At 34.8% G+C, this 16,955-nt stretch overlaps 2 protein-coding genes, 1 long non-coding RNA gene and 1 pseudogene across 5 annotated transcripts; 2 read left to right on the top strand and 2 right to left on the bottom strand.

Moving 5' to 3' along the window:
* Positions 1 to 266: 266 nt before the first annotated feature.
* LOC140955374 (uncharacterized) lies at positions 267 to 3,554 on the bottom strand. Its single transcript, XM_073408007.1, has 6 exons — positions 3,233 to 3,554; positions 1,699 to 2,791; positions 1,271 to 1,568; positions 905 to 1,185; positions 681 to 753; positions 267 to 559 (listed from the first exon to the last, which is right to left on the bottom strand). Exons 1-5 carry the CDS (start codon positions 3,430 to 3,432, stop codon positions 739 to 741), a joined length of 1,887 nt encoding a protein of 628 aa, XP_073264108.1. The 5' UTR covers positions 3,433 to 3,554; the 3' UTR covers positions 267 to 559; positions 681 to 738.
* A 2,900-nt stretch (positions 3,555 to 6,454) lies between these two features.
* On the bottom strand, positions 6,455 to 9,159 carry LOC118054709 (uncharacterized). The gene is made up of 4 exons (XM_035066380.2): positions 8,822 to 9,159; positions 7,277 to 8,369; positions 6,849 to 7,146; positions 6,455 to 6,764 (listed from the first exon to the last, which is right to left on the bottom strand). Exons 1-4 carry the CDS (start codon positions 9,019 to 9,021, stop codon positions 6,565 to 6,567), a joined length of 1,791 nt encoding a protein of 596 aa, XP_034922271.2. The 5' UTR covers positions 9,022 to 9,159; the 3' UTR covers positions 6,455 to 6,564.
* Positions 9,160 to 12,537: 3,378 nt separating this feature from the next.
* LOC118054708 (E3 ubiquitin-protein ligase RSL1-like) lies at positions 12,538 to 14,095 on the top strand (annotated as a pseudogene).
* Positions 14,096 to 14,241: 146 nt separating this feature from the next.
* Positions 14,242 to 16,642, top strand: LOC118054707 (uncharacterized). 3 transcript variants are annotated; one of them, XR_012169514.1, is made up of 4 exons: positions 14,242 to 14,993; positions 15,118 to 15,220; positions 15,305 to 15,844; positions 16,146 to 16,642. It is a non-coding gene; the product is annotated as an uncharacterized lncRNA (long non-coding RNA). The 3 variants fall into 3 exon arrangements; XR_004688541.2 differs by having other exon boundaries at positions 14,242 to 15,220; positions 16,146 to 16,211; positions 16,409 to 16,642; XR_012169513.1 differs by having other exon boundaries at positions 14,242 to 15,220.
* The last annotated feature ends 313 nt before the right edge of the window (positions 16,643 to 16,955 follow it).

Genomic DNA, 16,955 nt, shown 5'->3' with positions numbered 1-16,955 from the left:
AATTTTACTTGGCCAGAGAATTTTAAGAGAGGAAAGAAAAGAAAAAGAAAACATCGTGGTTTGAATGCCACCCCTAACATGCCGCCCAAACACCTTGTGTATATTCTAACAATATGAAAAATGATATTTTTAGTTGCGGCTCCACATACACTAATTACTTTTTATTTTTTAAATTATATTTTGTATTTATTAAGTCACAAAACTACCTCTTATTTAACCTGATTATTATCAGAACACCATTATAAAAACAATCCACTGAGTCTTGATTGAAAGCAGCATAACATTTAGTTTTCTCCTTAATTAATAATGATTTCTTAATTAATAACAACAATAATAATCTTAATACCACAAACTAAGTTGTCGTGCTACATAAGAAATTCACAACTTAATATGATTGATTTTATAGCAATGCAAGTATTTGCCATCCAGAGTATTTGAAGGATTTCCATTCGATTCACGGACATTTGCATGCTCCTCCTCCTCTTTAGAACTCTCGAGATCCCATACCTTTTTACCTCCTTCAACAATAATCTTTATTTCGTTGTTCTTGAAAATCCATCTTAAGAAAAGAAATGTTAAGAGCAGTCAAAATGGCTGAAGGGACATGCAATTAAATATTGTGCAATTAAAATAATGTAGGAACATATAGAACTGGTTAGAGGAATGAAGAAGGTACATACCTGCCACCTGGTATGGAAGTAACTCACATCATGAATAATTAACATAGTTTCATGGATCCTAGTGATTGTTTATCTGCAGAATTACCAGAAAAAAACATGTAATGAGTCAGGGTTTGGTGGGTTTAGCCCTAGATTTCTTGAAGGTGGCTAAAGAAGCTTAAATTAACTTTATCATTTCGTTCATTAACCAGGAGATGAGTTCATAGGCATTTGAAAACTATTACCTCTTCCATGTTCCGTTCATGCAACAATTTAATTTTCGTTCTCAAAACATCAGTTTCCTTCTTTGCCTTTTCCATCCTCTCCCTCCTTATGTCCTTTAATTGTTCAACAAGTTTTGCATTCCTATCCCTCATTATGCCATTTGATTCTTCAAGAGTTTCTGCGCGCCATAGCTCTTCAACTACCCGTTTTTTCAGCCAGATGAGTTGGTTATTGTCCTCACGCATTTGCCTACAGACCATGTCTTGGTGCAATCTGATTTCATATTTCAGCTTGGATTCACCTACAGACCAGTTAACAAAATGTTATCATATGATCTTCTTGCAGAATGATTATATATATAAAAAAATCATTTCAAGCAGCAAAACCTGTTGAATACTGGTTGAATAGATCCACGTCTTTTTCCTCTGCCATGTAACCGTGAAGTTGGAGCTCCCCACTAGGTAGGAGGTAGAGTGGACTTCGATTCCAAACATTTCTACCTGTTCCTTGATCTGCAAAATGTCTATCTAGGCGTTCAGCTTCTAAATAGCCTCTAGCTGAGCTCTCAAAAATCAAAATACTCATCCCACAATGTCCAAGCGAATTGTATGCTTGTTGAACGTTCTCAATAGCGTCATATGATCTGAACAAGTCAAGGAGTTCCTGATCTGTAATGCCAATCCGCTGAAATTTAATTTGATACAAGCTAAAACTTGATTAGATCATAATCAGCAATAATATTTCAGTTACAAACACAAAATACCACTCTTGTCATCATTTCATGCCATATCTGAGGGAGAAAACATGATTGTACCTTATTGTTCTCGTCTTCTTGAAGGCTTGCTGTATTCCTGACAACAACCATAGGAGGCCAAACAATCTCACGATCTTTCTTCTCATCTCTTATACCTTTCCACTTACTTGACACTTCACCAGCAGGACCATCAGAAGTTCCCTTTCTGCCAAGCTTCTTTTCCGAGAGCTGTGCGATTTTCCGGTGGAGTTTGGCCACTTCTTCAGTGTTTTTGGCATGTGATACGAGGGCCTGCAGGCCTTGGTACCATTTGATGGTATCAGAAACTTCTGCGCATGCAGAACAGTAAAACTGCTCGGTATTTTCATTGACATCCTCAGGTGCCAATTCCTTGAACAATCTGCTCTTATTGTTATCATCCAAATCATGAGAGTCACCATGATAATCAAGAGCAGCAGTAACATTATTCTGAATGTCATCTGCAACTCTTTCTTTTTGGCCAGTTTCTGAACCCTTTCTTGGAGTTGAATCTGAATCAATTCCTCCTTCCCCACTCCTTGTATGTCCCACAGGTGGGCAGTCTACCAATTGTGAAGCAACGTTCTTGGTATAGCTGGAGGTTGGTCGTGGACCCCCGTTTCCTCCGCTGACCAGCGATTCAGAATTAACATTAAGTGGAATGTCTGAATTCTGATCCACACCTTTATCTTCACGTGTTTCAGTATTGGGACTCTGTGGAGTACCCTCCTTTTTTGCACCTATGCTTAAAGATGATTCACTCTTTCCTTTCCTTTCCGGGCAAATGTCACAGGTACTTAAAGATGATTCACACTTTTCTTCGTTGATTTCATCTTGACCTCCTTGTTCTTCTACTTGCTTACCTGTGTCAGCTGCTTTGGGACTCTGTGGAGTACCATCCTGTTTAGCAGCGATGCTTTCAGCTATTTTCCTATCCTCATCTTGTGAAGAGTTGAGAGTAACGATTTTCGCAGCAACACCACTCACTAGTTCTGTTTCAGTCCTGGTAGTTGGATTATTAATGCTGCCACTGGCATCAGCAGTGAGAGACTTGCCAGTGTCATTTCCAGAAGTCATCTCCATACTCAACTCTTTGCTGCTTGACCATTGATTTTCTGACAACTCGATAGCTTTGCTGCACAGTTGTTGTAAGCAAAAAAATAGTCATATCTTAAAACACAGCAGTTAATGAAAAAAAAAACCAAGTAATCAAAAAGCTCCTGAACTTGAATAAATCATAGTTAAATTTAGAAAACCAAGTAGTTCAGAAAATTCTTTTTAATAATTCATTCGTAAAGTCTGACCAGAAAGTTAATAGTTAAATCTGGATGAATTAAACCCTTTGAGAGGATATTTTTTGTTTATATTCAAACTATTATCATGCTAGACCTTAGCATTTAATGGAAAATTCTAATTCCTCATCAGAAGTAGCCAGGTCTGCTCACTACTTTACACAGTAAAGTTCTACTGGACTGAAGGCCTGTTGGTATGTAAAGAGCTCAATTGAGTAACATCATCAACAAGCTCATATGAAAGCATTTTCTGTAGGATATTCTCATATTTAGAACATACTGACCTGCAGCGTGAGCAAAAAATCAGACCAGAGCTCTCATTTCTTATGATCTGATCAGTTTCTTTCCTTCCCGGGTAAACGTCACATGAACTTAAAGATGATTCACGCTTTTCTTGGACTTGCAGTGATGGTTCAGTCCTGTGCTCTGAAATTGCTTCCATATTAGTCTTGGTCGGAGTTGATGATGACACATTGCTTGCCATTTGACAACTGATCAAAGACGCCGTTGGAGCTTCTTGGAACTGTAACTCTTCAGCACATTCAGCATTTATAAAGATCCCATCTTCTGATTCAGTTTTGTATGAGAAAGATGGAGAGTATCACGTTAAGAAGATCAAAGAAGGCTGGTTCTATATATTGCCATGTTATTAACTTTATTATTACAAATCTGTCTTTTCCCTTGATCTTCTTTTCTCACCGATGCATGTGATAGTGCTTCTCAACCTTTACTTAATACTTAATTAAACTAAGTTTGCTATTCAATATATTTTTTTTTATGTTTTTAAATTATTTTAAAATGTTAATATTAAAAATAAATTTTAAAAAATAAAAAATATATATTATTTCAATATATATTTTTAAATAAAAATATTTTAAAAACAAACGAATATCTTAAAAATCAAAATAGAAAATAAATACCTGTAAAAAACTTACTTCCGAAGTTACTTAATGGACAACTTCGTCGAGAGTTTTAACACTTTTGGAACATGGATGTACTTACTTTCCACGGAGGTGTAGGGTCATGCACTCTTTTTCGCCTATCTTTTTTCCCTCTCTTTTAATGGGAACAGAACAATAGTGGCAATCCGGGAAAAAAAAAAAAAAAAAAAAAAAGGTTCGATCTTTCTCGTCTTTCTTCGTTGAGGCTTTATCGACTTTTATGTTCTTGTGATTAATTGGTTGAGTTCCGAGATTTAAACATTTTTCCCGTTCCTTTTTTTTTTTTTATCAAGATTTAAACATTTTTCTTATCAACTATAAAAATTAATTGAAGGGTTGCTCCAAAAATTTAAAAGTTTAAGCATGGAAGTAAAGGAAGAAAGACAAAAAAAGATAAAAAAAAAAAAAAAAAAAAAGTTGTGGGCACCGATCTAGACCTCTGCTCCATACGCATAGTCTAATGATATAGGGGTCACCAAAACGATTTAAATGCCACCTTGAATGCCACCGTTGATCCTCTGCATGCCTCCTCATTTCCCTAAACAGTACTTATTTCTATAATCATCTCGTCATTTCCTCAACTAGCGCCCTAATTAATAACAGATACGATGATTGATGGAATGATCATATTAAAAGTACATAATCGATCGAGGAGATGAACTTTCAAGCCAAAACATGTCCTCCGTGCAAATAATGGTATGATTTACGATCATTGCTGAGAGAAATTAATATAAAAAATACATTATCATAAATAAATGGTATAAAAGAAAACTTATTTTAAACTGTTTCGAGTCATGTCACAATTAAGTTTCTTAAAGATGTGGGATTCATGCATGATTAAATTCATTAGTGAAAGTTGCCGATCTAGCTAGGTGTGATAAGATCTTTCAAAGTATGTGTAAATATAAAAAGCATCATATTATCTATCAGCTATGGTCAGCTTATCTATAAAAATCCCCATTTCTCTAAAGAAAAAGAGAAAAAAACGAAGGTGGTGATTGCATTACGATAATAATACAAAAAACCATGATAAAAGGGCATCAAAGAAAAATAAAATTAGGAGTGGAGGGCAGGATTTGAGAAAGCAGAAAATGACTTTACAAGGATATCGTACAGTGATCAACGAAAAGACACAACGCAGAGCCCTGCAAGTTTAGAAAAAATGGGATAACCATCCGGGAAGGAGGATGCACTACTGGTTTCCGGTGAAGAGACTTCTTCTAAGCGAAGTCACTTCTAAAGCGATGCCCTCTCTGATTGCTATGTACTTATCCCAATCTAGCGATTACTAGGTCCGTGTTCCTGCGCCACTTCGGATTACATGTGATTTGTACTGGGGTAGTTTTTATGGTTTGATAATTTATTTATTTTTAAGTATTTTTAGTTGAGGTTGATTTAGTATTTATATATATTTGTTAAAATTGTAGTTGAATTTGAGATTGAATAAAAAATAATTTATTGTGTTTGGTTAAAAAATTACTTTTTAAATTGAGGTTATAAAATAATATATATATATATATATATATTAATATTGATGGTTTTTAATTTAAATATTATAGATTCAACTATTTAAATAATATTTTATATAAAATATTTTTTATTGTTCAATTAAATTATTTATAATTTCATCACGTAAGAAATACATCCGACAAGGACTACAGTTTTTTTGGTTTCTTAAGCGTGCAACAACATCAAGTAAAATATAATCAGGAACAAAATTAGGATTGCGGTCAAATTCTACAAATGCTACATTATCAATAAAACACAATTGAAAATAAAAAAAAATATTTCTTTATTGGGTCGGATCCGGTTCAATATATTTAGCTTTGGATCGGACCCGGTCCGACCGAAACAGTAAAGACACGCACCACTGTTCACGTGAACAATGGAGCTCTCCACACTGAAAGCATCATTGTGCTGCTTTTAGTGAGCCTGTGTTTTGAACATAGAAATTGTTGGGGCCCGTGCACATTGAATTAAGTTTTCAATCGTTACCAAATATTTGTTTTTCGTGGTTGGCTTCAAATGTAGAAGCAACCACATAAACAAACGGTCTACTGACTAAATTAAATAAGTTAGTTTAGTTTTAATTATGTTATATAAAAAAAGAGAATGAAAATAAATGGATCAAAAAATAAATATTATAAATTAGAATTGAATGATTAAATTGAAAATAAAATGAGATTTTATTAAAAAACCAAGAATAAAAATTAAAAATCAAAAAATAAAAATATAAGTTGAAACCTCAATAAATAAGAGAATAACTTTTAAATTTTACTTGGCTAGTGAGAATATCAAGAGAGGAAAAAGAAAAAAAAACATTGTTGTTTGGATGCCACTGACATGTCGTCCCAACATATCGTGTATATTCTAATTCTAATGATATGAGAAAATGATATTTTTAGTTGTTAGAAGGCTCCGCATACATCAATTACTTTTTATTTTTTAATTATATTTTATATTTATTAAATCACAAAAATACCTCTTATCTAACTTGATTATTATCAAAACACCATTATAAAAACAATCCACTGAGTCTTGATTGAAAGCAGCATAACATTTAGATTTCTCCTTAATTAATAATGATTCTTAATCAATAACAACAATAATAATCTTAATACCACAAACTAAGTTATCGTGCTACATAAGAAATTCACAACTTAATATGATTGATTTTATAGTAATGCAAGTAATTGATCAAGAAGTTTTGCATTCCTATCCCTCATTATGCCATTTGATTCTTCAAGAGTTTCTGCGCGCCATAGCTCTTCAGCTACCCGTTTTTTCAGCCAGATGAGTTGGTTATTGTCCTCACGCATTTGCCTACAGACCATGTCTTGGTGCAATCTGATTTCATATTTCAGCTTGGATTCACCTACAGACCAGTTTAACAAAATGTTATTATATGATCTTCTAGCAGAATGATTATATATAAAAAAATCATTTAAAGCAGCAAAACCTGTTGAATACTGGTTGAAGAGATCCACGTCTCTTTCCTCTGCCATGTAACCGTGAAGCTGGAGCTCCCCACCAGGTAGGAGGTAGAGTGGACTTCGATTCCAAACATTTCTACCTGTTCCTTGATCTGCAAAATGTCTATCTAGGCGTTCAGCTTCTAAATAGCCTCTAGCTGAGCTCTCAAAAATCAAAATACTCATCCCACAATGTCCATCCGAATTGTATGCTTGTTGAACCTTCTCGATAGCATCATATGAGCTGAACAAGTCAAGGAGTTCCTGATCTGCTATGCCACTCCGCTGAAATTTTATTTGATACAAGCAAACACTTGATTAGATCATAATCAGCAATAATATTTCAGTTACAAACACAAAATACCACTCTTGTCATCGTTTCATGCCATATCTGAGGGAGAAAACATGATTGTACCTTATTGTTCTCGTCTTCTTGAAGGCTTGCTGTATTCCTGACAACAACCATAGGAGGCCAAACAATCTCACGATCTTTCTTCTCATCTCTTATACCTTTCCACTTACTTGACACTTCACCAGCAGGACCATCAGAAGTTCCCTTTCTGCCAAGCTTCTTTTCCGAGAGCTGTGCGATTTTCCGGTGGAGTTTGGCCACTTCTTCAGTGTTTTTGGCATGTGATACGAGGGCCTGCAGGCCTTGGTACCATTTGATGGTATCAGAAACTTCTGCGCATGCAGGACAGTAAAACTGCTCGGTATTTTCATTGACATCCTCAGGTGCCAATTCCTTGAACAATCTGCTCTTATTGTTATCATCCAAATCATGAGAGTCACCATGATAATCAAGAGCAGCAGTAACATTATTCTGAATGTCATCTGCAACTCTTTCTTTTTGGCCAGTTTCTGAACCCTTTCTTGGAGTTGAATCTGAATCAATTCCTCCTTCCCCACTCCTTGTATGTCCCACAGGTGGGCAGTCTACCAATTGTGAAGCAACGTTCTTGGTATAGCTGGAGGTTGGTCGTGGACCCCCGTTTCCTCCGCTGACCAGCGATTCAGAATTAACATTAAGTGGAATGTCTGAATTCTGATCCACACCTTTATCTTCATGTGTTTCAGTATTGGGACTCTGTGGAGTACCCTCCTTTTTTGCACCTATGCTTAAAGATGATTCACTCTTTCCTTTCCTTTCCGGGCAAATGTCACGGGTACTTAAAGATGATTCACACTTTTCTTCGCTGATTTCATCTTGACCTCCTTGTTCTTCTACTTGCTTACCTGTGTCAGCTGCTTTGGGACTCTGTGGAGTACCGTCCTGTTTAGCAGCTATGCTTTCAGCTATTTTCCTATCCTCATCTTGTGAAGAGTTGAGACTAACGATTTTCGCTGCACCACCACTCACTGGTTCTGTTTCAGTCCTGGTAGTTGGATTATTAATGCTGCCACTGGCATCAGCAGTGAGAGACTTGCCAGTGTCATTTCCAGAAGTCATCTCCATACTCAACTCTTTGCTGCTTGACCATTGATTTTCTGACAACTCGATAGCTTCGCTGCACAGTTGTTGTAAGCAAAAAAATAGTCAAATCTTAAAACACAGCAGTTAATGAAAAAAAAAAAAACCAAGTAATCAAGTAATGAAAAAGCTCCTGAACTTGAATAAATCATAGTTAAATTTAGAAAACCAAGTAGTTCAGAAAATTCTTTTTAATAATTCATTCGTAAAGTCTGACCAGAAAGTTAATAGTTAAATCTGGATGAATTAAACCCTTTGAGAGGATATTTTTTGTTTATATTCAAACTATTATCATGCTAGACCTTAGCATTTAATGGAAAATTCTAATTCCTCATCAGAAGTAGCCAGGTCTGCTCACTACTTTACACAGTAAAGTTCTACTGGACTGAAGGCCTGTTGGTATGTAAAGAGCTCAATTGAGTAACATCATCAACAAGCTCATATGAAAGCATTTTCTGTAGGATATTCTCATATTTAGAACATACTGACCTGCAGCGTGAGCAAAAAATCAGACCAGAGCTCTCATTTCTTATGATCTGATCAGTTTCTTTCCTTCCCGGGTGAACGTCACATGAACTTAAAGATGATTCACACTTTTCTTGGACTTGCAGTGATGGTTCAGTCCTGTGCTCTGAAATTGCTTCCATATTGGTCTTGGTCGGAGTTGATGATGACACATTGCTTGCCATTTGACAACTGATCAAAGACGCCGTTGGAGCCTCTAGGAACTGTAACTCTTCAGCACATTCAGCATTTATAAAGATCCCATCTTCTGATTCAGTTTTGTATGAGAAAGATGGAGAGTGTCACGTTAAGAAGATCAAAGAAGGCTGTTCTATATATTGCCATGTTATTAACTTTATTATTACAAATCTGTCTTTTCCCTTGATCTTCTTTTCTCACCGATGCATGTGATAGTGCTTCTCAACCTTTACTTAATACTTAATTAAACTAAGTTTGCTATTCAATATATATTTTTTTATGTTTTTAAATTATTTTAAAATGTTAATATTAAAAATAAATTTTAAAAAATAAAAAATATATTATTTCAATATATTTTTTAAATAAAAATATTTTAAAAAACAAAACAAATATCTTAAAAATCAAAATAGAATATAAATACCTATAGAAAACCTACTTCCGAAGTTATTATTAGGCAACTTCGTCGAGAGTTTAACACTTGCGGAACACGGATGGACTTGCTTTCCACGGAGGTGGAGGGTCATGCACTCTTTTTCGCCTATCTTTTTTCCCTCTCTTTTAATGGGTACAGAACAATAGTGGCAATCCGAAAGGGAAAAAAAAAAAAAAAGGTTCGATCTTTCTCATCTTTCTTCGTTGAGGCTTTATCGACTTTTATGTTCTTGTGATTAATTGGTTGAGTTCTGAGATTTAAACATTTTTCCTGTTTCTTTTTTTTTTTTTTTTTATCAATATTTAAACATTGTTCTTATCAACTATAAAAAATTAATTGAAGGGTTGCTCCAAAAATTTAAAAGTTTAAGCATGCAAGTAAAGGAAGAATGATAAAAGAAGATAAAAAAAAAAAAAAAAAAAAAGAGAGTTATGGGCACCAAACTAGACCTCTGCTCCATACGCATGGTCTAATGATATAGGGCTCACCAAGACGATTTAAACGCCACCTTGAATGCCACCGTTGATCCTCTACATGCCTGCATAAAATAACATGGAGGAGTCCCATGTGCCAACCAATTTTTCTTTTAAATAAAATTTTGTATTTGTTAAAATACTAAATTATTATTAAATTGATAATAAAAAAAAATGAAAATATGAAAAAGCCTTTGTATATCAGTTTTTAAAAATTCTACTTTTAAAGTTATTGAGTTATGTTATTGTGCTAAAAAAAATAAAAAGATAAAAAAGCTCGTAGATGCTAGTTTAAAAAATCTTGTTTTTAAAAATAATTTAGTTATTTTACTATGTATAAAAAAAAAAAAACACTTCTAAAATTAATCAGTAAAAAAACTAAATTATCTTTTCTGTTTGAGATAATCATTGAAACAAACCAAGTAATCAAGTAATGACAAACTTTCCTGTTTGAGAAAACAAAAATTTAGAGAAAATCACTCGTTTAATAGTAGCAAAAAAAACATTTATCTCTTTCCCTTTATGTAAATTTTTGCTGATTAAATGTGGAGATCTTAAGAAGCATCACTCTTCTGGAATTCATTCAGTTTATCGGTAAAGTAGTCAGGTCTCCTCACTACTATGCACAGTTAAGACTAAAGGCCTGTTGGCATGTAGAGAGCTTAATTCAGTAACACCATCAACAAGCTCATATAACAAAGTATTTACTGCAGGATACTCTCATATTTAGATCATACTGACCAGAGCTCTCATTCTTCACGATCTGATCAGTTTCTTTCCTTTCCAGGCAAAGGTCACAGGAGCGTAAAGATGATCCAACCTTTTCATGCACTTTCAGTGATGGTTCAATCTTGTGCTCTGAAATTGCTTCCATGTGGGTCCTGGATGGAGTTGATAATGACACATTGGTTGCCATTTGACAACTGATCAAAGAAGCCATTAGAGCCTCTTGGAACTGTAACTCTTCAGCAAATTTAGTATCTAGCAAGATCTCACCTTCTGATTCAATTTTGTACGAGAAAGATGGAGAGTAACCGTCATTCACGTTAAGACGATCAAAGGCTGGTTCTATTGCCATGCTATTAGCGTATTATTACAAAATCTCTGTCTTTACTCTTGATCTTCTTCTCTCACAAATGGACTAGCACCTCTCGACCTCTAATAATTTAACGGTGTGGCTGTGGTTGTTTTTCAAATAATTTTTCATACTAAAATACATGTTAATGATATTTTTTATTTTTTAAAAATTATTTTTAATATCAGCATATCAAAATGATTTGAAAACACTACAAACATATTAATTTAAAATTAATAAAAAATAAAAAAATTTTCAAATTTTTTTAAAAACATTTTTAAAACACATAAATAAACTAAATGTCTATAAAGAACTTGCTTCGGAGGTCGACTTGCTTTACATGGTCTTTTCTAGTTAAGGCGTAGGGTTGCGCACTCATTTTCTCATCTTTACTCTTTGAGGCATGCCCCATTTTTTCATATTAATGTGATTAATTGGGTGAGTTCTGAGATTTAAACATTTCTCCTGTTTGTTTTTATCAAAATTAATTTAATTTTGAAAATTTCCCATAATTAATCATACATTTCCAAAGGAGATGAATTTGGAGCATTAAAACCAAAAATCCAACGATTCATGAATCAGTTTCTGAGTTCATTAGGGATGAGGGACGTTCTATTTAACTCTGGTTTAAAAAAAAAAAACTTTGAAAAATTGAATTCAGCTTAAAGAAATTGGACTGGGTTAAATAGTATATGTTTAATTATCCTCATATAAGCAATTATGTCTTTTTTAGTCCTTATAATATAATTTGTGTTCGAATATGATCCCTAAACCACTTATCTCTATAATCATTTCGTCATTTCTTCAACTACCATACTAATAGATACGATAATTGATGGAATGATCATATCACGCTACATAATCATAAGCAATGATATGTTCGAATTTTCGAATTTTAATCTAAAACTTGTCCTCGATGACACTATGTAAACAAGGTTGATTATTTTTTTTGAAGCGAATAATGATATGATTTACTATCATTAAGATTGTTGAGAGGAATTGGCATAAAAAATACATTATTGCATGATTAAATTTATTTATGGAAATTTTGTATATAAGTGTGTGTTTGGTGTTGAGATATACTATGTTTTTTAAAAATATTTTTTATTTGAAAATACATCAAAATAATTTTTTTATTTTAGTATTAACATATTAAAACAATTAAAAAACACTAAAAAAAATATCATTTTGATATCTATTTTATTTAAATATATTTTTAAAATGCATCCAGTCACGGTTTCAAATATAAAAAACAAGCATTTTATAATTATGATAAGATTTTTTGCGTAAATATAAAAAACACAATATTTTTTTTTATCAATTATGGTCAGTGTATCTAAAAAAAATGGTGGTTGCATTATAATTTTTTTAAAAAAACTATGATTAAGGGGATCAAAGAAGAAGAAGATTAAGAGTGGAGGGACCAATTGTTCATGATTTCGAAAAATGGCTTACAATATGTGATATAACGAAAAGACCAAGTTTCAATAATAATAATAAAAAAAAAAACGAAAAAAACAAAGCACAGAGTCCTAGGTGAAGTCAAAAAAGGTTGAAATAACCCCTCGGGGAAGTACTAAGCACTGCAAGTTTCCAATGAGAAGAGACTTCTTCTAAGCGAAGGCACTTCCAAAGTGATGCCCTCTCTAATTGCTATGTACGCTGCATGATCATAAACAATATACAGATTGGTTTAGCAAAGTGACTGAAGGGTAAGGTCGAATAAGTGAATAACATGGCACAAGAACGCATCTCCTCCTTTGATCTTGATTTTGTTGATGATTTCTACTTCTCAGCACTCTTTGATGAAGAACAAGAAGGAGGAGGTGGAGGAGAAATCTTTGAAGTTTCAGATGACAGATATGCAGAAGAGTTGCAGTTCCAGGAGGCTTTGATGGGTTCTGTCATCGTTTCTCAAATGAAAAACAATGGCCCATCGTCGATGATGGTAGAAGGAACCCCAGTATTGCTACGTATTTCTGATCAGCCTATGCAAAAGGAGATCATCCAGTCAGGAGCTGCTGAGTCTTCTTTAAGTTTCTGTGAGATTTGTGTTGAGAGAAAAGAGAGTGATAAAATGTTCAAAACCGAGAGCTGTGTTCACTCATTTTGTAATGATTGCATAAGTAGACATGTGGCCGCCAAGGTCCAATATGGCGCTAGAGTAGTTACTTGCCCTGGATTGAATTGCAGGGCTGTCCTGGATTTGGACACCTGCAGGCCTATACTGACTAGGGTAGTGATTGATCTTTGGGAGGATGCATTATGCGAAGAGGTGATTGATGCATCTCAAAGATTTTTATTGTCCTTTCAAGGATTGTTCAGCTTTGTTGATAGATGATAATGAAGCCGAAGCAATTAGAGAATCTGAGTGCCCCGTCTGCCATAGATTGTTCTGTGCTCTGTGCTCTGTGCCCTGGCATTCTGGGATTGAATGTGAGGAGTTTCAGAGGCTGAATGAAGATGAGAGAGGGAGAGAAGATCTCATGTTGAGGGAACTTGCTAAGGACAAGAAATGGAGTAGATGCCCTCAGTGCAAGTTCTATGTGGAAAGAACAGAAGGCTGTCCTCACATGATCTGCAGGTTAGTTTAGTCAGATTCTCTTCCATTAATTACTGTAAAGCATCAAATTGAAATTTATAGCTTAGTATCATGAAACTATCTATTACTCATTGCATTTTAGATTGAAAAACGCCTCAAACTTCAATCCTAAACAGCTTTTAGTGAATTTGTATCACTCACCTGTGCAAGCACGTTGTTGTTTGTTCTCTAAGATTGATCATAATTTCAGGTGTGGGTTTGAGTTTTGCTATGGATGTGGAGCAGGATGGATTGGATCAGATCATGGTGGATGCGCTAGGGAATAAGAAGCAGCACCAAGCCTTAGAGAGGTGATATAACCATGGTGTAAAGATGAAACCACCACTACTAGGAAGTTGTTTTCATCAGTTATTCAGCAAAATGTTTGTCAAGGAATGAAGCTAGGGTTATGTTTAACAAGCTTCTGTAATGGTCTGTCAGCAAGATGTATGTGATGTTTTTCAAATTCAATAAAATTTGCTATAGTTGTTATGTTTAACATGCTTATGTCCTTGTAGAATAACCAATCTATGATGTTTGTCGAATTTTGCCAGCTCTTGTCTTAAATGTATGTCAAATTCTATAACTCTTGGTCCAAGGATATCACATGGCTTTAAGAAAAATATTTTCATGCATTATGAAGGATGGTCCGGGTAATAGCTAGTGCAATTTTCTTCTTAGTGCGCGAAGCCCAACTTACACAATTCTGGTGTTATCTGAAAGATTTCGGACAAATAGAAGTACAAAAGCAGGGGACCAGGCATCAGTCATGGTCAGTTGCACTTATGGCGCCAAGTAACCCCATAACTGAACTTCACCCACAGAACCCACAAATCAACAACAGCAGCAAGAGGCACCAATTGACAATTAATGTCTCTCTTCAATGCAACATTATCAATCTCTCTTGAAAACTCAAACATTCTTTGCTAATACCAAGAAAATTTCACCTTTCTTGACCACTGTTTCTTGCTCTGAGTCATCATCGCAACCACCACCACCACCATCTGGCGATAATAGTGAAAGTGAAAGGCCACAGTAGAGATTATCACAGCAGTCATCATGGGAAGCTAAGGAATTAAGGATTCATAGGGAAAGACCATCTTTACTGGCTTGGAAAAGAAGCTGATAGTATGAACATCGCAGTTGAAGCTAGGGCTGGTGTTATAGATCCTCTTTTTTCTGGCGATTTTCTTGGCAAAGACAGTAGCTTTTCCTGCATTCTTACCATTCTTGTTGCTCAACATTTAGCAGAGCTTCATTGAGAATTAATTCATATCCTTCATTGTTTTGTGGGTGTTTTATTAATTGCAGCTGATATTGTGTTTGATTACCGTCAAAAAGAGACAAGGTCTTTTGAGTATCTTCAAGGCGATTGTTAAATTGCTCCTTTGTTCTTGGTAATTTTCCTTAACTATTTTCCCATCAAAAACATATTGTGTTTTTGCAATACAGAGATTTCGTGGAGGTGATTGAACTGTATTTTTCACATCAAGAAATATTGGTTTTATGTTTTGCAGGCAGCCTAACTGAGAAGATGTTGTCAGTATTGTTGACAGAATGTATGAGAAGGATGGCATATCCAGAGATGAGGTTGTGAGCATTGTGAACAGATTTCCTAATCAAGGTACCTCCATTTTCTTCATGGATTCCGTGGTACAAAACATAAAAAATATGCATGATTTGACTTGTTTATCATCTTCTTTTGCAGTGTTGGATTTCTATGGAGCTCTTAGGTCCCGAATATATGACAGGTCAATTTCTAAGGTATGTGACTTTCATTTGAAGTCTGGACAGCTTGCACCTATGCACATGTTTCAAGGAATTGTGGGATAAGAAGTTTTGTAAAGTGCTTTAGTATGCTAAATTTTCTAGTAAAGCAATTGACAGAAGTAATGTAGCAAAGTTTCCAAAGCAGTTCCTTCATGAAAGTTGTGACGCTATACTCTTCCATCTAGCTTTCCTGTCAGCCTTGTGTTTCCAGTGCTAGCTTCTGTTGCTACTTGCTGGATACATGCTTTGGAAGATGCCATATGGAGGGCAGATATGTTTTGTTTGATTTGAGCTCTGAAAAATATACAAATACACCAGTATTTGCAAGAGAAGAGATACGAGGATAATGAGGTACAAAACTCATGTATAGAACAAAGCATGAGACCCGTTTCTGTTAGTGGGAAGTAGGAGCATATCAGCAGGTGCAGAAGCAATTTTACGCTTGTGCATCACATTGAAGTCCTGTTTTTTGCCATTGGTAAGTGTTTCCTGACCCATTGTATCTTAGGTAGGAAAGTGGTTTGAGGGCATTAGGTCACACTATAAAACGTTGATATTGAGGTTGTTTTTGAGACAGGAAACTGGAGAGAGGGATAAGATGATGGAAGGAATTGAGAAATGGGAAAAAAAAGCTTTCATTTTTCTTCTTGTTTAGAAGCCACAGAGATGAGAAATGAAAATACTAACTTAATTTTTCTGAAAAAATTAAACCGCGCATAGTATTATATGCACTGACAAATCGAGTTATTTCTAAATTTCTTCTTTGATTTCCATTGCAGTGGGTTGATGATATTGAAGGTGTAGATAATCTTGGTAAAGGACTTCCTGTGTTTACTCCTCCAGAGGTATGTATAGGAATCGAACTTCTTTTATTTACATCCACAAAATCTTGGTAACAAGTAGTAGAGGGCAAGGAGTGCCGAGCATTGATTTTTTAGCAGAATAACCTCTTATTTTCATTTCCTACTCCTTTTCTCTGTTTTTCACCGCTCTATCTTTCGCTAACCATGAAGGCGTGAAGTAGTTCTTTCATGTGTTGCAGCAAACAGTGGAGGCTTTGCTTGAATCGGGATACTCTCTCATCAAAGAGCACCAGCTAATTGAGACCAGTGTTTGGTATAGTGATGGCTTTTCCGATTGTGGTTTGAAAAAAGCTGCAAATTATAACATTTCTCAAACCCAAGTTTTTGCCGCAATTTGAGATGAAAGACCGGTTTAAGCAATGAAAACCAAACCATTTTTGAAGCTGTGGTCAGAGCATAAAATATCTTCAACCATACCAGTCCACAATACCAAACAGAGAAGTAACATATATATATATATATAAGCTTTAAAATATGTTTTTTAAAACTTAGTATAGATTTAAAAAAACTAGATTTTCAGTTTTGGATGAACAAATATTACATTTAAATAGGAGGTTTGAATTTTACATTTTCTGGCTTCAATTTTTTTTTTAAAAAGAACCGAAGTATTACCTTGTTTTGTTTCTAAAGAGCACCTAAATGTTTCAAAAGAAAAGCTTAAAACATCTTGAGTGTTTAGGCCCTAATTCATTCAATCGAGCCCATGAAATGATCGTCGTCGTCGTC

Source organism: Populus alba, chromosome 3 (genome assembly GCF_005239225.2).
Source record: "Populus alba chromosome 3, ASM523922v2, whole genome shotgun sequence".
NCBI classification, from domain to species: Eukaryota; Viridiplantae; Streptophyta; class Magnoliopsida; order Malpighiales; family Salicaceae; genus Populus; species Populus alba.
Note: the sequence above shows the minus strand (reverse complement) of the source record. Positions and strands in the feature narration are given on the sequence as shown.